The sequence below is a fragment of the Culex pipiens genome, chromosome 3 (genome assembly GCF_016801865.2).
Source record: "Culex pipiens pallens isolate TS chromosome 3, TS_CPP_V2, whole genome shotgun sequence".
NCBI lineage: Eukaryota > Metazoa > Arthropoda > Insecta > Diptera > Culicidae > Culex > Culex pipiens.
The window spans coordinates 75,254,824-75,274,701 of record NC_068939.1 but is presented as its reverse complement, the minus strand read 5'-3'; the positions used below and the strand labels follow the sequence as shown (position 1 = coordinate 75,274,701).

Sequence of the window (19,878 nt, the reverse complement as noted above, 5' to 3'; positions counted from 1 at the left end):
TCATTGAGAAAGAAAAAAATCTCGCTTCACGTTTTACCGCCTCCTGAGCTTTTGCCTCTTCAGTGGACCATGGAGGAATTCCTTTTTTGCTTGAAATATATTTTTTGCAGTTGTTAGAACAGTGAAAAAAGATAAATAACTCATATAATCTCGGAATTTCGTTAAATAAATATGAGTTTTCCACAGTGTCAATTAAATGTAGCAAAAGAGACATGAAGCTTGATGGCACCCAGGAAGGAGTAGTGTGACAGGGAGTCGCATGCCAACCGCTTCAGAATGGCTGACGACAGCGCGGAATGAGAGAGCTCAAAGTAGGTGGGAAAGTATTTGATCTAATTAAATTTAATTTTTTAATAAGTACCGAGTTTTCGCGCTCGTTTTGCTTTGTGTCGCTACGCTTGAAGATGAAGGATGAAAAAGAAAACTTGTTCAAAAGAGTTTATCGAAACGGTTTAGTAAGGATATTAAATTGAAAAATAAACAGTTAAATTGATGAGGCTAGAATTTATTTTTAATGGAACATTTTCATATCTGTGTAGTAAACATCACCTATCGCAAGCACAATCGTTTATCGAATGGCGTTCCATCGAGCAAGTTTCCTTTTTTTTTCTTCTCGCTCTGCTTGTTTGACATTTATGCCCTTCAGGATTCAGTTTGAGTCCCTTCAGGAACACGCGAGTTTCGACTCTAACATTTCAAATGGCCAAATATAATTTGTGGCACTAAGTTTACATTGAATAATTCATTAGCATTCGCATTCGCATGGAGATGGTGATCTTAGCAAGTTGCATACTGGATTTCATCATGCTAATGCGATGATTGTCCAGTACAGGTCGCTTAGAAATTGATTAATGGGAATAAAAACCAATTCTACCATTGAATAATTCAATCGATAAAGTAATTTTGCGTTATATTGACTATCCTCGTCTTATTCTCTACATTCTCCCCCACCTCTACTCTATTCTGTTTCTTTTCATGGTTTCTTTAGTAACTGATACTTCCATCTGAAGTGGCAAAGTTGTTTGAAAATTCCATACACTTTCTTTCATTGTAAAGCATATGCATGGATTCTGATCCTGTTCCTAAATTCTAATACACGTGCTGCAATTTGTTTTTCTCTTTTTTTTTTTTGCAAATCAATGATTTCTCTAACATTTACTGTCCTGTTGTCGTCCCAAGAAACCAAACCAATGCGTTTATAAAGTGTTTAGCTATCTAAGCTACCGTACATTCTGTTTTATCTGAATTGTCAGTTTTCTTCTCTTCTTTTTTCATTCTCCTATTTTCTTTGTCGTTTCATATTCTAAACTATATTTTCAAATTCAATCCAATCATTGAGACAATCACTTTCTATTCAAATTTCTTTAAAAAAAACTTATTTAATTCATTAAAAACTAACTTAGTAGCACCTAAACCATTTCTTGTTTTTCCTAAAGAAGTTCAGTTCAATGATCGAATATGGTTTGCAAACTACCGATCCTTTGTTTTATTTTTGTTTCATTTCAAATTGTCCTGCACTTTTCTTTCCATAGGAAAATTATCACTTCTTTTTTTCATGAGATCAAGAATCATTCAAATTATTTTAAATTCCCTTTTTTTTAATAAAATTGCTCATTCATCTATTTTTATAAAAAAAAAACTCAGTCTATGGATCTTTTTCAAAGCTACCTTCTATTTGTTTTGTTAAGAAAAATATAACATCTTTTTTTTCCTCAAAAAAATCAGTTCCATGATCCAAATGAAGGCATGACGGATTTAAGCCACCGTTTCTTACGTTGTTTTCTTATACTTGAGTTAAAAAATCAGACATTTTAGGAATCGTACCATTTTTTTCGTTCCTTCAAAATACATGTACAATTCCATTCCAAATTGTATTTTCCTATTTTCTTCAAATCGAAAATCACTTTCATTTATGTTTTGTCTCGAAACACAGACTGATGGCCGATTCAAAACTAACATATTCACATTTACACTTTTAACTCATAGAAAATCGATCCAAATTAGTTTATACTTTACTTTGTTTTAAAATTAATAAGTACATAAACTTCACAACATTTCAAATTATGTGTTCCATTTTGCTAAAAAAATATCTCCTTGATATAATTTTGTACAGGACCTCCGTCTAGTGATTTTTTTATATCATATCTTTTACATGCATAATTTATGTTGCTCGTTTTTTTTAATCTCTTCGGTAGTATTTTCTCCAGATACTTCATTTTGCGTTCTTATTCATCTTCTGTCGCTTACATTTTGTATTCCAACTTTCAATCCAAATTATTATGCCTTCTTGAGAAGTACATTATTTATTTTATTTCCACCAGAAATTTAGTTCAAGCAAGCAATAAAAGGCTCGTTAATCTCCGAGCTTCCTTTTTTACATTTTTCACTTGAACATTTTTTTTTTACTTGAATATTCAGAAATTTCGAGAATCATACTAAAACATTTCTCTTCTCTTTCCTTGATGAAATCAGTTTTTAAAGCAAAAAAAAACAGTTCAGAAATATCCAAAATCATTAAAAATTAAATTTTAGTTTCTCTTCTCTAGAAAAAAACTTTTTCTCTAATTTTCTTCAGGAACCCGGTATAATAATCATTTTAAATATACTGCAATCAATCTTTTTTCATAAATTCAGTTCAGATAATTCTAATACATTCTAAACTACTTCTTCCTCTTTTCTTAAAAAAATCACGTTGAGTCCAATAACCATTTAAAACAATATTCTCTTTAATTGTTCCAATAACTAACTGAAACATTTTCCAATCCAATTTATGTGCACTATTTTTTTTAACTTCTTTCATTTGTTTTTTTTTCTAAAAAAACAGTACAATGATAATATTTTTAACGGGTTAGTTTCCAATCTCCCATTTCTTACAATTTCTGTCTGCTGTCTATTTTTCCCGTACTGTCCTTGAGGAAAAAAATCCCTACTTTTTATTCCACCAGAAATTCAATTTAGTAATCAAATGTATAGTGTGGTTGATTTCATTTTTTTTCACTTGTTGTTACTGAATTCACTTTTGATCAGAAATAAACCAATTGGGCCCTTAAATCAAACGATTTAAAAAAAATATTACTACTTCCTTGGGTACTATTCTCCCTTTAGGTCAGTTTTTGCATTTTATTCATTAATTTCTTTTTACTGTTTTGCTCAACTGCTTTTTCTACTCGGTCCAATGATCATTTCAAAAGTACTGTATTAAACTTCTTTTATGAATTCCGTTCAGAAATTTCCAAAACCATATTCTAAACTACTTGTTCCTCTTGAAAAATCACCTTGTTTTTTTTTTGAGGTCCAAAGATCATTCAAAAGAATAGTCTCTTTCATTTTCCCATAACTAACAGAAACATTTATAAATATTGGAAAAATATTTATAAATCCATTATTTCGTTTTATCTATTAAGAGTTTTTTTTTGCGGTTGTTTTTTTTCTTAACCAAGCGGTTAATGAAAAAAAAAACACTTTAACTCTACTCTGTCGTTTAAGTTTCTTTTTTTATATGTTGCATTATTTGTTTTATATTTCATTCACTCTATGTGACGCATCAACATTTCTCTCAATCTTTCTTTTCGGCGATTCAATCAAAATTTCTGTTTTCTCTTTTTCTCTCTCTTTATATTTGTTAAGAATTGTTTTACATTACAAATTCTTATCAGCGTTGTGGATTTTACTCTTTAACATTCAGCTACTGTTCTGCTTAGCTGCTATTAATTTCGTTTTTTTTTTGTAACATTTTTTTAACACAACCAATTTGTGAAAAAACACCAATAATTTTTTTTAACATTTGAGCTCTCCTCTTTCCTTTTATTTCCTCTTATTTTTATCTCCATAATAACTGTATTTAATGTTTTCATCTCATTCACCCTTTGTGACTACCAAACTCTTTTTCATTCTTTTTCGTCAATTTCGCAAAAAAATCTTGTCTTCCTTTATTAATTTATTGTTCCCTTTCTTTTATTATAAGATCTTTTTTTACAAATTCTTATCGCCTTTGTGTATGAACTGTTTTGCTTAACTGTTAATTTTTGTTTAATCTTTTGCATCGGTTCTTTTTTTTTTTTTGTTTATTCCTTCTCTAAACCAAGACCCATTCGAAAACTGAACTATGTCCAACATAATATTGCTTTTTCAAGCCATTATTAGCGGAGATTGAGGGCATTCGCTCAATCACCAAATTCAAATGTCTCAAAAAAATTGTGACAAATCCATCTCCGTTCAATGAAATTTTTCGTAGGTATATAGTTCCTGTACCAGGTCAAAGATCATGATGTGTAAATGCTAACATTCCATCATTTTTCATGGCCTGTTGTCAAACGGAATTAATTTTGAACGAAAAAAATGAAAAACATGCCAAAATGCAGTAACCAACAAGTACACGCTTTGCACCGCCATCATCATCGTTAAATAGCTTCAAAACACACTATCGTTATGCAAATTTGGATCAATTACGATTGAGGCACGAATCTACTCGCAATCGTAGCAATCCAAGCCTTCTCTTGGTAAGGATTAACTAATATCCTGGTCACGCGGTGCTTGAGATTTTTTTCGTTTTGTTTTCTATTTCATGAAGCCAAAGACAGTCAATCGGATGCTACCCTATAATTTGCGACTTTTTTTTTATTAATCCTGACCGGTGTGATTTGGACTCGCATTTCACTTCAAATTCAACAATTCCAGATTCAATCCGTCGGGGCAGTCGCCAACGTACTTAACAGTTCCGAGTTTTGTTATATCACTTTGTTGTCCTGTTTGTTATCATTGGTGATTGGGGGCTAACGCCCAATCATCTTGTTTTTTTTAATATCCAATTCTTTAACTTATTTATTTAGTTGAGGCTTTCGTCAACTGATTCTTTGTACAGTTGAGGCTTTCGTCAACTTTTTTTTTATTCAGATTTAACTAGTTGAGGCTTTCGTCAACTGTTTCATTTTATAGTTGAGGCGTTCGTCAACTTTTTTTACATAATCTCATCACTTTTTCTCAATTGTTCAACTTCTCTTCCCTGAATTCCTCACTAACTTACCCACCAACTGCGCCATGTAGTAAACACCACCTATCGCAAGCACAATCGTTTATCGAATGGCGTTCCATCGAGCAAGTTTCCTTTTTTTTTCTTCTCGCTCTGCTTGTTTGACATTTATGCCCTTCAGGATTCAGTTTGAGTCCCTTCAGGAACACGCGAGTTTCGACTCTAACATTTCAAATGGCCAAATATAATTTGTGGCACTAAGTTTACATTGAATAATTCATTAGCATTCGCATTCGCATGAAGATGGTGATCTTAGCAAGTTGCATACTGGATTTCATCATGCTAATGCGATGATTGTCCAGTACAGGTCGCTTAGAAATTGATTAATGGGAATAAAAACCAATTCTACCATTGAATAATTCAATCGATAAAGTAATTTTGCGTTATATTGACTATCCTCGTCTTATTCTCTACAATCTGCTGGCCGGCAGTGAAATTATGGAAAAGTAAAATTTGTATCAGACTTGTAATTTGCTGAAACAGTCTCAACCAAATAAAACAATTTTAAATTTAGCTCGTCAAAAGTCTTGACATTGTCCAGAAACGCATCCAGTCGCAAACGAATACGATACGCAGATCGTTTCGAAAAACCCTGACCACGTGACCATAAAGTCAGCTTGAGTTCCACTGAACTCGATACCCCCGTCGCTGGTAATGCAATCCACAGTAGATTCTTTGTTTTGTAAAGTTTGCGCAGATGGTGGTCCCGCTCCGAGTCGCCATAAACTGTCACGTTACGGACCGTGCCCAGCCATACCGAGTTGGAAACGCAAAACTATAAAAATCTTCAAAGTTGGAGCGGACATAAATCAGGTAAAAGTCAGTGTTGGTTGGTAATCCAAACAATCGCCGAACTACACAAACACCCCTTTTTTAAGCAGAAATCCATTTCGAAGACGCAAGCCAGTTGCAATTAACGAAGTTCCATTGTTGCGTCAGCGGAGGTTAATTTTATTTATAGTCTCTAAGGGAATCATCACCGTATTTGTGTAACGAGGAGCGGGAACGTGCTCTGGCATACCTGCTGAACTTGTGTGTAGGAAGATGGAACGTATATGCAAAGTAGTTGCTCAAGTACAGGAAGTGACCGCCGATTGGGACGGTCGAGTGGACACACTCCCGTTCTGGACTGGGCCGAAGAGGTAGTCACCCCATAAACAAAAATATGCTAAACATGTGTAAACATACTTTAATGGAGCAGGAACGGTGAACTAGGTAAAGAAAAGATAAACAATGCAATGGTGAGTTTTGGAGGGTACTCTACGTGGAGAAGTGACTCATCAAGGGTCATTTGAACGGTGATGTCTCCTAAAGGAGGTATTAGACTACGGCAAACAAACAAACAAACTTGCACATTTTGACAGTTTGATAGTTTGCCTGCGTCAGCTTGCATACATTTTGTCTGGTTTGTGAGTTGGCAGCAAACAAGTTTGCGAGTTTGGCAATGTGTCAAACGCGAAAAAGTGAGAGTTTGTTTGTTTGTTTGCCGTAGTGTAATAGCTCCTTCAATGACTGGTCGATTTTTTTAAAGATATAAGCAGAACGGATTAAACTTTACAAAAGGGCGAAATCATGCTGATTCTGGTGTCTGATTCTAGTGTCTGATTCTTATGTTTTGTACTGGTGTCTGAATCTGGTGTCTGATTCTGGTGTCTGTTCTGGTGTCTGATTCTGGTGTCTGACTCTGACTCTGACTCGGGTGTCTGATTCTGGTGTCTGATTCTGGTGTCTGATTCTGGTGTCTGATTCTGGTGTCTGATTCTAGTGTCCAATTCTGGTGTCCAATTCTGGTGTCTGATTCTGGTGTCCAATTCTGGTGTCCAATTCTGGTGTCTGACTCTGACTCTGACTCGGGTGTCTGATTCTGGTGTCCGATTCTGTTGTCTGATTCTGGTGTCTGATTCTAGTGTCCAATTCTGGTGTCTGATTCTGGTGTCAAATTCTGGTGTCCGATTCATGTGTCCAATTCTGGTGTCTGATTCTGATGTCTGATTTTGGTGTCTGATTCTGGTGTCTGATTCTGGTGTCTGATTCTGGTGTCTGATTCTGGTGTCTGATTCTGGTGTCTGATTCTGGTGTCTGATTCTGGTGTCTGATTCTGGTGTCTGATTCTGGTGTCTGATTCTGGTGTCTGATTCTGGTGTCTGATTCTGGTGTCTGACTCTGACTCTGACTCTGACTCTGACTCTGACTCTGACTCTGACTCTGACTCTGACTCTGACTCTGACTCTGACTCTGACTCTGACTCTGACTCTGACTCTGACTCTGACTCTGACTCTGACTCTGACTCTGACTCTGACTCTGACTCTGACTCTGACTCTGACTCTGACTCTGACTCTGACTCTGACTTTGACTTTGACTTTGACTTTGACTTTGACTCTGACTCTGACTCTGACTCTGACTCTGACTCTGACTCTGACTCTGACTCTGACTCTGACTCTGACTCTGACTCTGACTCTGACTCTGACTCTGACTCTGACTCTGACTCTGACTCTGACTCTGACTCTGACTCTGACTCTGACTCTGACTCTGACTCTGACTCTGACTCTGACTCTGACTCTGACTCTGACTCTGACTCTGACTCTGACTCTGACTCTGACTCTGACTCTGACTCTGACTCTGACTCTGACTCTGACTCTGACTCTGACTCTGACTCTGACTCTGACTTTGACTTTGACTTTGACTCTGACTCTGACTCTGACTCTGACTCTGACTCTGACTCTGACTCTGACTCTGACTCTGACTCTGACTCTGACTCTGACTCTGACTCTGACTCTGACTCTGACTCTGACTCTGACTCTGACTCTGACTCTGACTCTGACTCTGACTCTGACTCTGACTCTGACTCTGACTCTGACTCTGACTCTGACTCTGACTCTGACTCTGACTCTGACTCTGACTCTGACTCTGACTCTGACTCTGACTCTGACTCTGACTCTGACTCTGACTCTGACTCTGACTCTGACTCTGACTCTGACTCTGACTCTGACTCTGACTCTGACTCTGACTCTGACTCTGACTCTGACTCTGACTCTGACTCTGACTCTGACTCTGACTCTGACTCTGACTCTGACTCTGACTCTGACTCTGACTCTGACTCTGACTCTGACTCTGACTCTGACTCTGACTCTGACTCTGACTCTGACTCTGACTCTGACTCTGACTCTGACTCTGACTCTGACTCTGACTCTGACTCTGACTCTGACTCTGACTCTGACTCTGACTCTGACTCTGATGCTAATGCTGATGCTGACTCTGACTCTGACTCTGACTCTGACTCTGACTCTGACTCTGACTCTGACTCTGACTCTGACTCTGACTCTGACTCTGACTCTGACTCTGACTCTGACTCTGACTCTGACTCTGACTCTGACTCTGACTCTGACTCTGACTCTGACTCTGACTCTGACTCTGATGCTAATGCTGATGCTGACTCTGGTTCTGACGCTGCTCTGATGCTAATTCTGATTGTAATTTTCGTTCTGACACATTGGTTCTGACTCTGATCCTGATTCTAATTCTAATTATGGTTCTGACTCTCCCTCTCTGTCGCTGACGCTGCTTCTGACTCAAATTCTGATTGTGATTCTGGTTTTGACGCTGACTCTGACTATGATTCTGGCTCTGATTCTGGCTCTAATTCTGACTTTGATGCTTACTCTGATTCTGACTCTGATTCTGACTCTGATTTTGACTCTGATTCTGACTCTGATTCTGACTCTGATTCTGACTCTGATTCTGACTCTGATTCTGACTCTGATTCTGACTCTGATTCTGACTCTGATTCTGACTCTGATTCTGACTCTGATTCTGACTCTGATTCTGACTCTGATTCTGACTCTGATTCTAACTCTGGTTCTAACTCTCTTTGATACTGGCTCAAACTCTAACTCTAATTCTGGCTGTGATTCTGGTTATGATGCTGACTCTGATTCTGATGCTGACTCTGACTTTAATTCGGATGCTGACTCTGTTGCTGTTGCTGTTGCTGTTGCTTTTGCTGTTGCTGTTGCTGTTGCTGTTGCCGTTGCTGTTGCTGTTGCTGTTGCTGTTGCTGTTGCTGTTGCTGTTGCTGTTGCTGTTGCCGTTGCTGTTGCTGTTGCTGTTGCTGTTGCTGTTGCTGTTGCTGTTGCTGTTGCTGTTGCCGTTGCTGTTGCTGTTGCTGTTGCCGTTGCCGTTGCTGTTGCTGTTGCTGTTGCTGTTGCTGTTGCTGTTGCTGTTGCTGTTGCTGTTGCTGTTGCTGTTGCTGTTGCTGTTGCTGTTGCTGTTGCTGTTGCTGTTGCTGTTGCTGTTGCTGTTGCTGTTGCTGTTGCTGTTGCTGTTGCTGTTGCTGTTGCTGTTGCTGTTGCTGTTGCTGTTGCTGTTGCTGTTGCTGTTGCTGTTGCTGTTGCTGTTGCTGTTGCTGTTGCTGTTGCCGTTGCCGTTGCTGTTTGCTGTTTACTGTTTGCTGTTTGCTGTTTGCTGTTGCTGTTGCTGATGCTGATATTCACGCTGACTGTGACGACTCTGATTCTGACGCTGACTGTGACGTTCTTTTGCAAAAAAATCAAGAAGTATCGAAAGGTTCAACTTGTTAAATTTAATTTGACCCAACAGAGTGATCTCACCAACAAAACAAGATGTTAGTACCCGTTGAAGGAAACAGTCGCGGCGCTCTGTCCTTCTCGTTGAAATTGGTGATTGTCCCAAATGGTGCATGCATGCACCTCGCACGACATTGACCCAGATCCTTGGCCAATCTTCTGACTGGCAGACACCACCGAGGGTCACCGACGAGAGGTAAATTAGTGTTATGGTAGCTACTTTTGACATTTCGTCGCTCGAATAAGGTGCTGATGGCCGAATTCGACCGCTGGTGATGCATTTATCGGAGCCATTAATCGACACCACTCAGTGAGGGTATAATTTATAAGATTTTTTACGGGGGAGCTTCGCGACGGAAGGCTACTCAAAATTGACGAAATCGACGTAATTCTGCCCCTTGGATCGAAAATAGGCCGCAAAGGTTACACAAGTTAACTGTGTGAAATTCAACAGATCCTCCTAATCCTTTCACAACCCTTAAACTTTGCCCACGGGCAACCACCTCACCATTTGTAGCGAAATTAATAACCCATTCATCACGCGGGGGGCCTTCCAAACGTCCCGCAGCAACGTCAAGCGAAGACATCAATTTTTCATCAACAACTCCCCTGTTCTCCTCTGCGGGTTCACGAACCATCACGCGGAATTCTCCCGTTGCGAAAACCCTCTCGCGAGAATCCGGAGTATGGTCGTAAAGAGTGACGAAGGCACGGAAAAGCTGAATTCGTGAATAATGGAATTGACTTGCTTTTGAAGTGTAACGCCTGTGGCGTTACGTTATTAATGGTTAAAAGTATAATTCATGATGAAATCAATTAAATACTACAACAATTTCTTTCCGTGGTCGCCGTCTTGCGCGAAGATGGTTCATAAACATCGCAATATGACATTCACGACTTTCAACTCCTCCTCAAAGCTCCTCAAAAGCCGCCTGTCATGAAGATCTGCGCTAAAAGTCTTTGTGGCATTCCTTCTCATCTCGAAGCATCATGGAGCTTTGGTTCTGGATGAGTTACCACACCGCGCGCGATGGCCTGGAGCCGTTGACTTCGTGCACGGTGCGGAACGGTGATTAAAGTCGTGAACTTAATTAGAATAATTCATCGCCAGCGCTGATGAAAGATCCTAATTAGAGCGGACATGACGGAGTGCCACGCGGGCGCATCTTCTCGGCGCAATCATTACGGACTTGGACAACATTATTTACAAGCCCCATCGCAAATCCGGGATTGGTGCGACGTTATACGCTGTGCGATGAGGAGGCACACCTTAGACCCGATAATCTAGATTTACTCGTATTGATAGTCTTCTCTTGCCACAAATGACGAATCATACTTTAATGTGGACTTAACTTGATTTTTTCAGCACCTGTCATATTTACTCTAATCAGCAAGTCTCGTTGGGAAAATCTACTATTGTGATTGAAACTTGGTGTGACAAGATAACACGACTTTACTCTGCGTCGAGGGTACCGGAGATGTTCCCCAATTGTTCGCTGTAACAACCGGGCTCGGCCTGTACTAAATAATGACTATTTTAACTATTTTTAATTCCTCACCATTGCCGGGATATTCCAGTTTCTCCTCGACGTGGAACACAACCGCAGAGGTAAATCCATTCATAAAGCTTTATTTATGAGGGACGAGGATTGGTTTGGTGCACGTCATAAAGCCTGGGTTTACATCAAACGCCCCGTGGAAGCATCATGGCGTGCCGCAGGGAATCTTCAGTTGATGGTGAAGGAAACGGGGCTTTGTGGAGGGGATTTATTGTTACAGGCGCTTCAAACGGCCTGGAATGGGGTACAGATTTTATGGTGAGGGTAGAATTGAGTGCCCGAGATATTGGAAACTAATGATCGGTGTTAGAAAGGTCTTAGAATATAGTACAGCGTTAAGGAATGAATTGTGTTTGAAGTAGTTATTTTTCAGATCCGCTTAACAAAAAAAAACATTTCGAATATATTTCAACCCTGACTTGGGCACTACGGTCAAATTCACAAAGGATCAAATCACCTTGCATCAGTCACCAGTACATTGATAAATAGCATTAAGAAGACTATTCTTAGAAGAGTCTTCGAATAAGGTGTACCCGAGCAGACGGAAATAACTTGGGAATAACATTTTTTGATATTTGAAAATACTAGGCCAATAACATTTTATGTTATTCATAACAAGATTTGTTATTCGTCGTTATGATTTTTTTGTTATTGGATTGTTATTGTTATAACAGACTAATAACATTTTTAGTTATTCTTCGAACAAATCTTTGTTATTATTTTTTGTTATTTTAACAACTAATCCGATCATCCTAATAACAGTTGGAAGTATTCTTCCATAACAAAAAATGTTATTCCAAAGTTGTTTTGGCTTTCAACCAATATCAGAACAATAACAAATTTTGTTATGATAACATTAACTGTTATTGAACCCTTATGCAAAAATGGATTTTTCAAGAAAATTCCATAACAATTTCTGTTATTTTAACAATATTTGTTATTGAAATGGCATGAATTTTGTTATTACCGTCTGCCCGGGTAGGTTATGATGAGAACTTTTCAGAAAAATATTCACACGAAAAAAAAATCCCGATTTTAAGTTTTACTTTCTACTGTTTTCTTTATATTCGATTCGATTTTTTTTTAATTTTTGAGTTCAAATGATTTTTTTTTTGAAAATAATATTTCAAAAAATTTGATTTTTTGGGAAAACTGCTATTTTTCCTCCAATTTTCTTTTTCAGACCTTCTTGACCGAACTGCTGGTTGTTGAGAAGTACCTCTTAAAGTTTAAATTTGAGAAAAAAAAGTTTTTCTCAGCATCTCGATGTCCGTGTGCTCTCTCTGTACTATTTAGATTTTTTTCAAAATTTTGAATCGTGTACTCTTTTTTTTTTGGGTAAAACTTTGTCCAAATAAAATAAAATAATACCAAACATGAAAATCAGTAACATGGAAAGGAATTATGGTAAATGGTACACCCAAAGTTAAAGAACGAGGGGATAGTCCTCACGAAAAGAAACGTGAGGAAAGTGCTATTTCGCGAGAGTATAGTCCTCTCGCGTGTTCATTCGTTCATTGGAACAGTTCATCCTATTGAGTGGCTTATATGGGCAAATGACCGCCACTTAGTCATCGAACCATGGTGGCCCATACGGCAAAGGCACGGTTCAATATGCCGAAGGTCTTGGGTTCGAGTCTCGGTAACGGTACTTATTTTATTTTTATTTTTTTTGATAGATGAACTTTTTTTGAAGATGAACCCATGAGTAAAGTACTCTCGGTAATTTCGGGATTTATCCTCTCCGTCCGCACACAGTACCATTTTACTACCGAATCGTGCTCTTTATCCTCTCGTATGCCGATGCCCAGTTCTGGGTGTACTGTTCATCTCTCTAAATATCGGGAAATAGTCCCTCTTTAACCAGTCTTTTCTATTTTAAAGTACTCGAAAAAGTTAATGAAATATTTGAAGTTACATTTTGAAAACTAAAAACCAAATTTTGTACTACAATTTGTAGGAAATTCTAAGAATCATATTATGAAACTAAAAAAAAGACATCAAAAGACCGAAGTTTCAAAAAGAACAGCGACTCATAATTGTGAGCCATTATTCATTTGCTCTTTTTAGTGAACCGGCTCTTTGAGCGGTTCGCTCTTTTTTGCCCACCTCTCATTTCAGGATTTTTTTTTTACGAAAAATGATCCTTATATGTAATTTAAAAATGTTGTATGAAGGAAATCTTGATTTTTTTGATAAGGTCCTATAAACAAATGTAAACATTGAGTGTATCCCGCTTACTCCGATCGACTTTGACATAAGGTGTGAAAGGGATACACTCAATGTTTACATTTGTTTATAGGACCTTATCAAAAAAAAGTCAAGAAATGCACCCTTACAACATTTATTTCAAAAAACTGCGCATTTCCTAAAATTTTCTTTTATTGAAATTGTTGATCGGATAGCTGGTTGCTGAAAGCTTTTTTTTTTTTCATAAAACTATTTTTATTAGGTCCTTTTCGGTACTGACCGAGTCGGCTTTTGTAATTACATTTGACTTAATAATTACAGAGGATCTTATGTGTAAATGTTAGTGGGAGGGGAGCCGATTATCCGCGGCCTACTCGGATTGCTGAAAGCTTTGAAAGTTAAAATGTTGTAAACAATGAATCTCACTATTTATTAAATTTGCAATGTTAAAAAATAAAAAATAATCCGACCAGCAGTCCGATCAGCGAAATCAATTAAAAGAAAATGTATGAAATGTTCACCTTAAAAAAAAATTAAAGGCATTTTCGATTGCAAATTTGATCTTGCATCTAAAAATATTTAAGATTATTTTTTTCCGAAAATCACAATTCGCTGGTACCAAATTTATAACTATTCTTAAATTTACCGCAAAAGATGCCTTTTTTAGTTTTCTAAAACTTACCAAAAAAAATCGAAACTTTAAGAATACTAAGATGAATAAGTATTATATTGGTAATTCTTCTTAATGTAATAAAAAAATCAGATTTTTTTGTGTTTGTAACTATTTTTATTCAGAAATAGTATTCCACAACATTGCCAAAAACACACAAAATCGATCAGTAAAAAGTTCAACTTTTCAGTACTTGTGTCGAAAAGTATAACTATGACACCGACGCCAAATTTAAACAGAGAAACGAACATTTCACTTTCAAAAAAATGGATTCAAATGGGTTTTCCGGAATTGACAAAAAGGTATGCCTGCGATCATCATGCGCTATCACATTAATCGACCATTTAGTTAAGATTTAAATAATTTTAACTAACAAATTTGGAATGTTTGGATGAAAATGGAGTCAAATGCATACAAAATATTAGAAGCACGTTCTAAAAATCTGAAAACACTGCCAACAGACATCGATGAACTTTCGTATAAAAAGTCACCTAAATATTACATGGTTCTTGCAATACATTAACTTTTTTAATTGGTTATAAAATTCCGTGATAATGTTTTTTTTTTTCAATTATGTTGCAATGATTTCATAAAAGTCTTATGAATTATAAATTATGTGTTGATGTTCTATGAAGTAACCGGAAATCATCGTTTTTTATCAACTTAAAATTACTCTCATGTAACACCTACCCATTAGTAAGTTGCATAAATTCCTCCCATCATAGCAATCATTTCTAACATCTTTCAAATTTCCCCATCTGTCGGTCAGTTGGTTACGATTGAACAGCCGATCACGAGCGAATTCAAATCAATTCGCTGAAAATCAACATCAAACTAAATTGAGCTGCTTAACACGCGGAATTAAGTGCCAGCAAAATTAATTCGACCAATTGCCTGCCGGCCGGGTCAGTCTTCTCCGGGATGGAAGTGATTTGCGTTACGTTCGTTTCGATGGAAGTCGAGAGCTCGTATTTGTGTCGCTAGTTTAGCCGGATGGGTCGAAAAAAAAACAGCCACGCAATTTTGTCTCGAGCTGGCAGTTTGTCCCAGTTTCCGAAATTTGTCTGAAAAAGTGAATTTCAATGAGTTCGTCGCTTGATGAGCGTGCGTCGGCCGTTGAAGTCACTGCCTAAATTTGATACCGTGCGCATCACAATGGACCGAATTACGCCTAAATTCCCAATGGTTTCATAAATTATGATCACATCAAAGTGTCTTGAGTGAGAGTCTTCAAGCTAAACTGGTTTCTTTGTTCATTTTTTTTTTTTTTCGTTTCGAGGAAGTTGTTTTGCCTAATCGTACGACACATCTTTGTAGGTCAACAGAGCTGGTCCAGTTTTTAGCATTCTCAAACAAATAAAACTGTAACGATTTTTTTTGTTCACACAAAGCTTCCGCTTTTGGTAAGTGACGCTGCGAAGTGCAAACTTTGCATGTCAGGTTTCATTCATAAATTGTTCACGGTAACGATGTATTATTCAGTCAGACCTAATTGTGTTAGCTTTTACGGCTACGGTGAATGGCTTTGTCTGGGGAGTTGAAGCTCTCGTTAGCAATGGCTAGTTGTTCAACGAGTACAATAGAGGCGATCGATTTTCCTTTTTTTGCCTTTTCTAACATTTAGCACCACTTTGAACAGGGTATTTTATAATTGTGAAAGTGATTTGCTAATATTTGAAAAAAAAAATTTCTCGTTTTCTTCTAAAAATCCAACTCCAAAACGAAGCCAACCTTAAGTCAATAAGACATTGCGAAACCCCATCGCAACCATTAAGAAAATGGGGTTGAAATTTGGTTGCGCTCTCGAGGGAGCTCGCCACAGTCGTCATCTTCGTTTTGGCAGAAGAAAAAATATGCCGCCAAGTCGAGTTGAGGCGGGTACTTTAATATTTTACTTTTATTGTGCGTACGGAATTTTACTTGGCTTTCATGACAAAAAAAGTTGAAGGACCGTTGCAAACGGAGGTTTGGGAATGGGATGTTATGGCAAGTTTAAGCAGCTGAATGATTTTATCTGTTTTTAAACAATTTTGAAGATGTAATTAAAGAACGGGTTCACGGGTCCCCCACAGACCGTTATTATGAAGAAAAAATTTCCACCCAAACCAATGATTGGACATGGTTTCTGGGACCATTCTGCACCTCTGGGTCAAGTTTCAAAATATTTGCCGGCAGAAATTTCGAAAACGGTCAGTTTTAGTATTTTTAGTTGAAATTAAGGGGAAATCACATGTAAAATGCATAGGAAAACTTTAAAGTTTCAATGCTTAAACTCTAAAACGTTACTGATCATGGTTTTAAATTGTACTTACATGTAGCAAAATGATATAAAACGATTTACGGAACTGACTTAGCAGGATTAAGCCGTAGTTAAGTGACTTAAGTACATTATTTACAAGTTTATATCTAAATATTTTTTAAATCTCCTACATTAGGCAATTTTAAGCCTAGGAAGACTAGATTGCATAAAAATAATTAAAATGGGGTGACTTTGAGCCAAGGGGTGACATTGTACCAAATTTTACGTTTGTTTAATAACTAAATAGCTTAACAACAAGCTCGATAAGCTTGAATTGTAAGGATTACTCGTTGCAAATATTGTTGTCCTATCCCACAATTTTGAAAAATTCCATAAAAAGTAAAATAAGAACCTAGCCTGACAAGAGTTTTAAGACACAAACTACATTGAAAACTTACATCGTCCTTCATATGTAAATATTTATAAGTTCAATAACCTATACATATTAGACTATACTATTTTCACATTTTCTTAAGATATGTCGGGATTGTTAAAATAGTGGATGAGTGGTTGTGTTTTCACATGAGACAGGAGTAGGTTTTGTTTTAACTAAATATATTATCAGTAAAAGTACTTGCTGATCAATACTAAGTTTTGATGAATTTCATTGATGATCAAACTGTATCAACAATACATTAATCAATTATAAAATACAGTTTTTATGATGATTACCTGCAATTTTGCAAAATCATAATAAGTTTGAGATATTAATCCTGTGGGAAGTTGTGCCATTAAACTTTTGCTAATTATAATCATTATACAGGGCAACAAAAATGTTTGAGCTAAATTATAGCTGAAATACTCACTGCATTTCATTCGTATGGTTAAAATTTCTAAACGTTTTAAAACAAAAAAAAACAATATTATTATTAATGCAATGCTACAAACTTGCCACGTCACATAATTGTTTTTCTTTTATTTGTATTCAGAACGAATCGATTCAGAACTGGAACATGTGCGCAGCATTTTTAAATCTGTCACTTATAGGCGATTTAAAATCAATAGGCCTATTCAAACATATTAATTTGCGATCTGCGAAGCAATATCATCAAATTATTTTTGGGTTTGGGAACATAAATAGACCAAATTAAGCAGTCTACAAACAAATATTGACATAAACTTAATGCTTATCAAAACAATCTTTTGTACATTGTCACCCCTTGGCTCAAAGTCACCCCATTTTAATTATTTTTATGCAATCTAGTCTTCCTAGACTTAAAATTGCCTAATGTAGGAGTTTTTAAAAAATATTTAGAAATAAACTTGTAAATAATGTACTTAAGTCACTTAACTACGGCTTAATCCGGCTAAGTCAGTTCCGTAAATCGTTTTATATCATTTTGCTACATGTAAGTACTATTTAAAACCATGATCAGTAACGTTTTAGAGTTTAAGCATTGAAACTTTAAAGTTTTCCTATGCATTTTACATGTGATTTCCCCTTAATTTCAACTAAAAATACTAAAACTGACCGTATTCGAAATTTCTGCCGGCAAATATTTTGAAACTTGGCCCAGAGGTGCAGAATGGTCCCAGAAACCATGTCCAATCATTGGTTTGGGTGGAAATTTTTTCTTTATAATAACGGTCTGTGGGGGACCCGTGGGGTTAGAATAATTAATTTGCGAAAAGTGCAGAATGTATAGATCAGAAATAGCACTTAAAGTAGTACATAATTAGTCAAAGCTGAAAGCAGTTTAATAATTTTAAAGCAGGGGTGCCCAACCTTTTGGCCCTGCGGGCCAGATCTGATTTTTCTATAGCAGAGGCGGGCCGGAACTAATGTTGGTGAAAGTAAAAAACAGTAAACATTTTTTTTCATAAAATTTATTTTAATAGATTAATTTAAGTAAACAAATACATAAACAAGTGTTGCAAATAAGATTCAAATAACTTGATTTTAAGAAAGAAATACAAAGATTACTTTCAAAGATGTGTTTAATTGATTTACTTTTATTTTGCTTTGGACAAAATTGTATTGTAATTGTTCTTGTCGATTGAAATTGAATTCCGACACCATTAACTAAAAAAAAAGTATCAAAATTGCGTTGTTCCAAGTTTTTATTCAAGTTTGAAAAATCAACAAGACAAGATAAAATTTATTAAACGAAATTTGGATTCAAATCTTCTCTACGAGAAAAACAATTTTTGCGTTGTTGTGCACCTTTATTCAAATATTTTACAAAACATTTTAAAATTATTTTAAAGACATGAAATTTAAAAAAAGTGTATACAAATAAAATCTGATTCGTCATTCTTCAAATTTCTTAGAATTATTGAGGATCATAAAAAATGCTATCTAATTTCTTGACTTCTTTAGAATGTTTTTTTTATATTTGCAGCGATCTTTATTTTCAATATGATTAATTTGCCTTTTTTAAGCTATTTCCCAGCAAAACTTTATCATTGAAAAGTTGCTCTGAAAAATAATAATAATTAATCAAAATCCTCAAAAAAGAAACAATTGAATTAGAAATAAAAACAGCAAAAACTTTAAGAAATTAGAGTTCAGTGTCTTTTGCAATCTTTTTGCATATTTTTCCAGTTTAATAATTAATTCTTATAACATCAATATTGAAATAATAAGAATTAAATTCAAACATAAAGAATGTTTAGACGTGAAATAAAATCATTTCAAAAAATACAAAGGCATAATCCTAACAAACGTTGAATTAGTAACATTGTATGTCAAAAGCAAAATAAACAAATAATTGTTTTGTTATAATATCTGAAAAATTGATCTCAAGATATTTTTTTTATTTAGACACTCAATTAATTTATTGAATATTTTATGAAGGGCCGGTCATAGAACCATTTTGAAAAGCCGTCGCGGGCCGGATGAAATGGCTTCACGGGCCGGATCCGGCCCGCGGGCCGGACGTTGGGCAGGCCTGTTTTAAAGCCTAAAAAAACAGTAAAAAAATACAAAATGTCTTTCCCTTTTAAAAATTTTAATTTTTGTAATTTTTAATGTTGATTGCTTTCCGTTCATACATGGTTCAACAGGCAAGCGGAAAACAAAAAAAAAAGGCAATCTAAAAGTATTCAAGTGAAAATTCAATAAAGTGCACAGTTTCCATGTTTTAGTCCTTTTTATGAAAATTTTATGAAAAATAGTGCAGTTTATAAATTTTTAAAAACAGTACCCATGGCTCAACTCATGTCAAAATTATTTTCAAAGAACTTTGAAAAAATCATATGGCTTTCTTGAACTTTGTTGCTTTGGTTGCTGTGTTATGGCAATTCAAAAAAAAACACGAAAAATTAGATTTTCTCAGGGTTGCTCAATTATGAACCAAGACCCCTACACAATCCCCCTTCCCTTCCCACACCTTGTCTTTAACATCAATCCCTTCCCTACTAACCCCGAGTAGGCCGCGGGTAATCGGCTCCCCTCCCACTAACATTTACACACAAGATCCTCTGTAGTTATTAAGTCAAATGTAATTACATAATCCGACTCGGTCCTAACCACCGAAAAGGACCTATTAAAAATAATTTTATGCAAAAAAAGAGTTGCTCAGTAAAAATTATTTCAAAAAGGCCAA

The 19,878-nt window shown here is 36.2% G+C and overlaps 2 protein-coding genes across 4 annotated transcripts in view; one reads left to right on the top strand and one right to left on the bottom strand.

The window, feature by feature from the left end:
* The window catches only part of LOC120415743 (EGFR adapter protein-like), a 235,085-nt gene that overhangs the window by 121,002 nt on the left and 94,205 nt on the right, over positions 1-19,878 (top strand). The window lies entirely within an intron of this gene.
* On the bottom strand, positions 9,063-11,235 carry LOC128093371 (UPF0746 protein DDB_G0281095-like; the record flags this gene model as incomplete). The annotated part of the gene is made up of 2 exons (XM_052709911.1): positions 11,172-11,235; positions 9,063-9,490 (listed from the first exon to the last, which is right to left on the bottom strand). Coding segments are annotated over exons 1-2 (492 nt in total), but the record flags the coding sequence as incomplete, so codon positions are not given.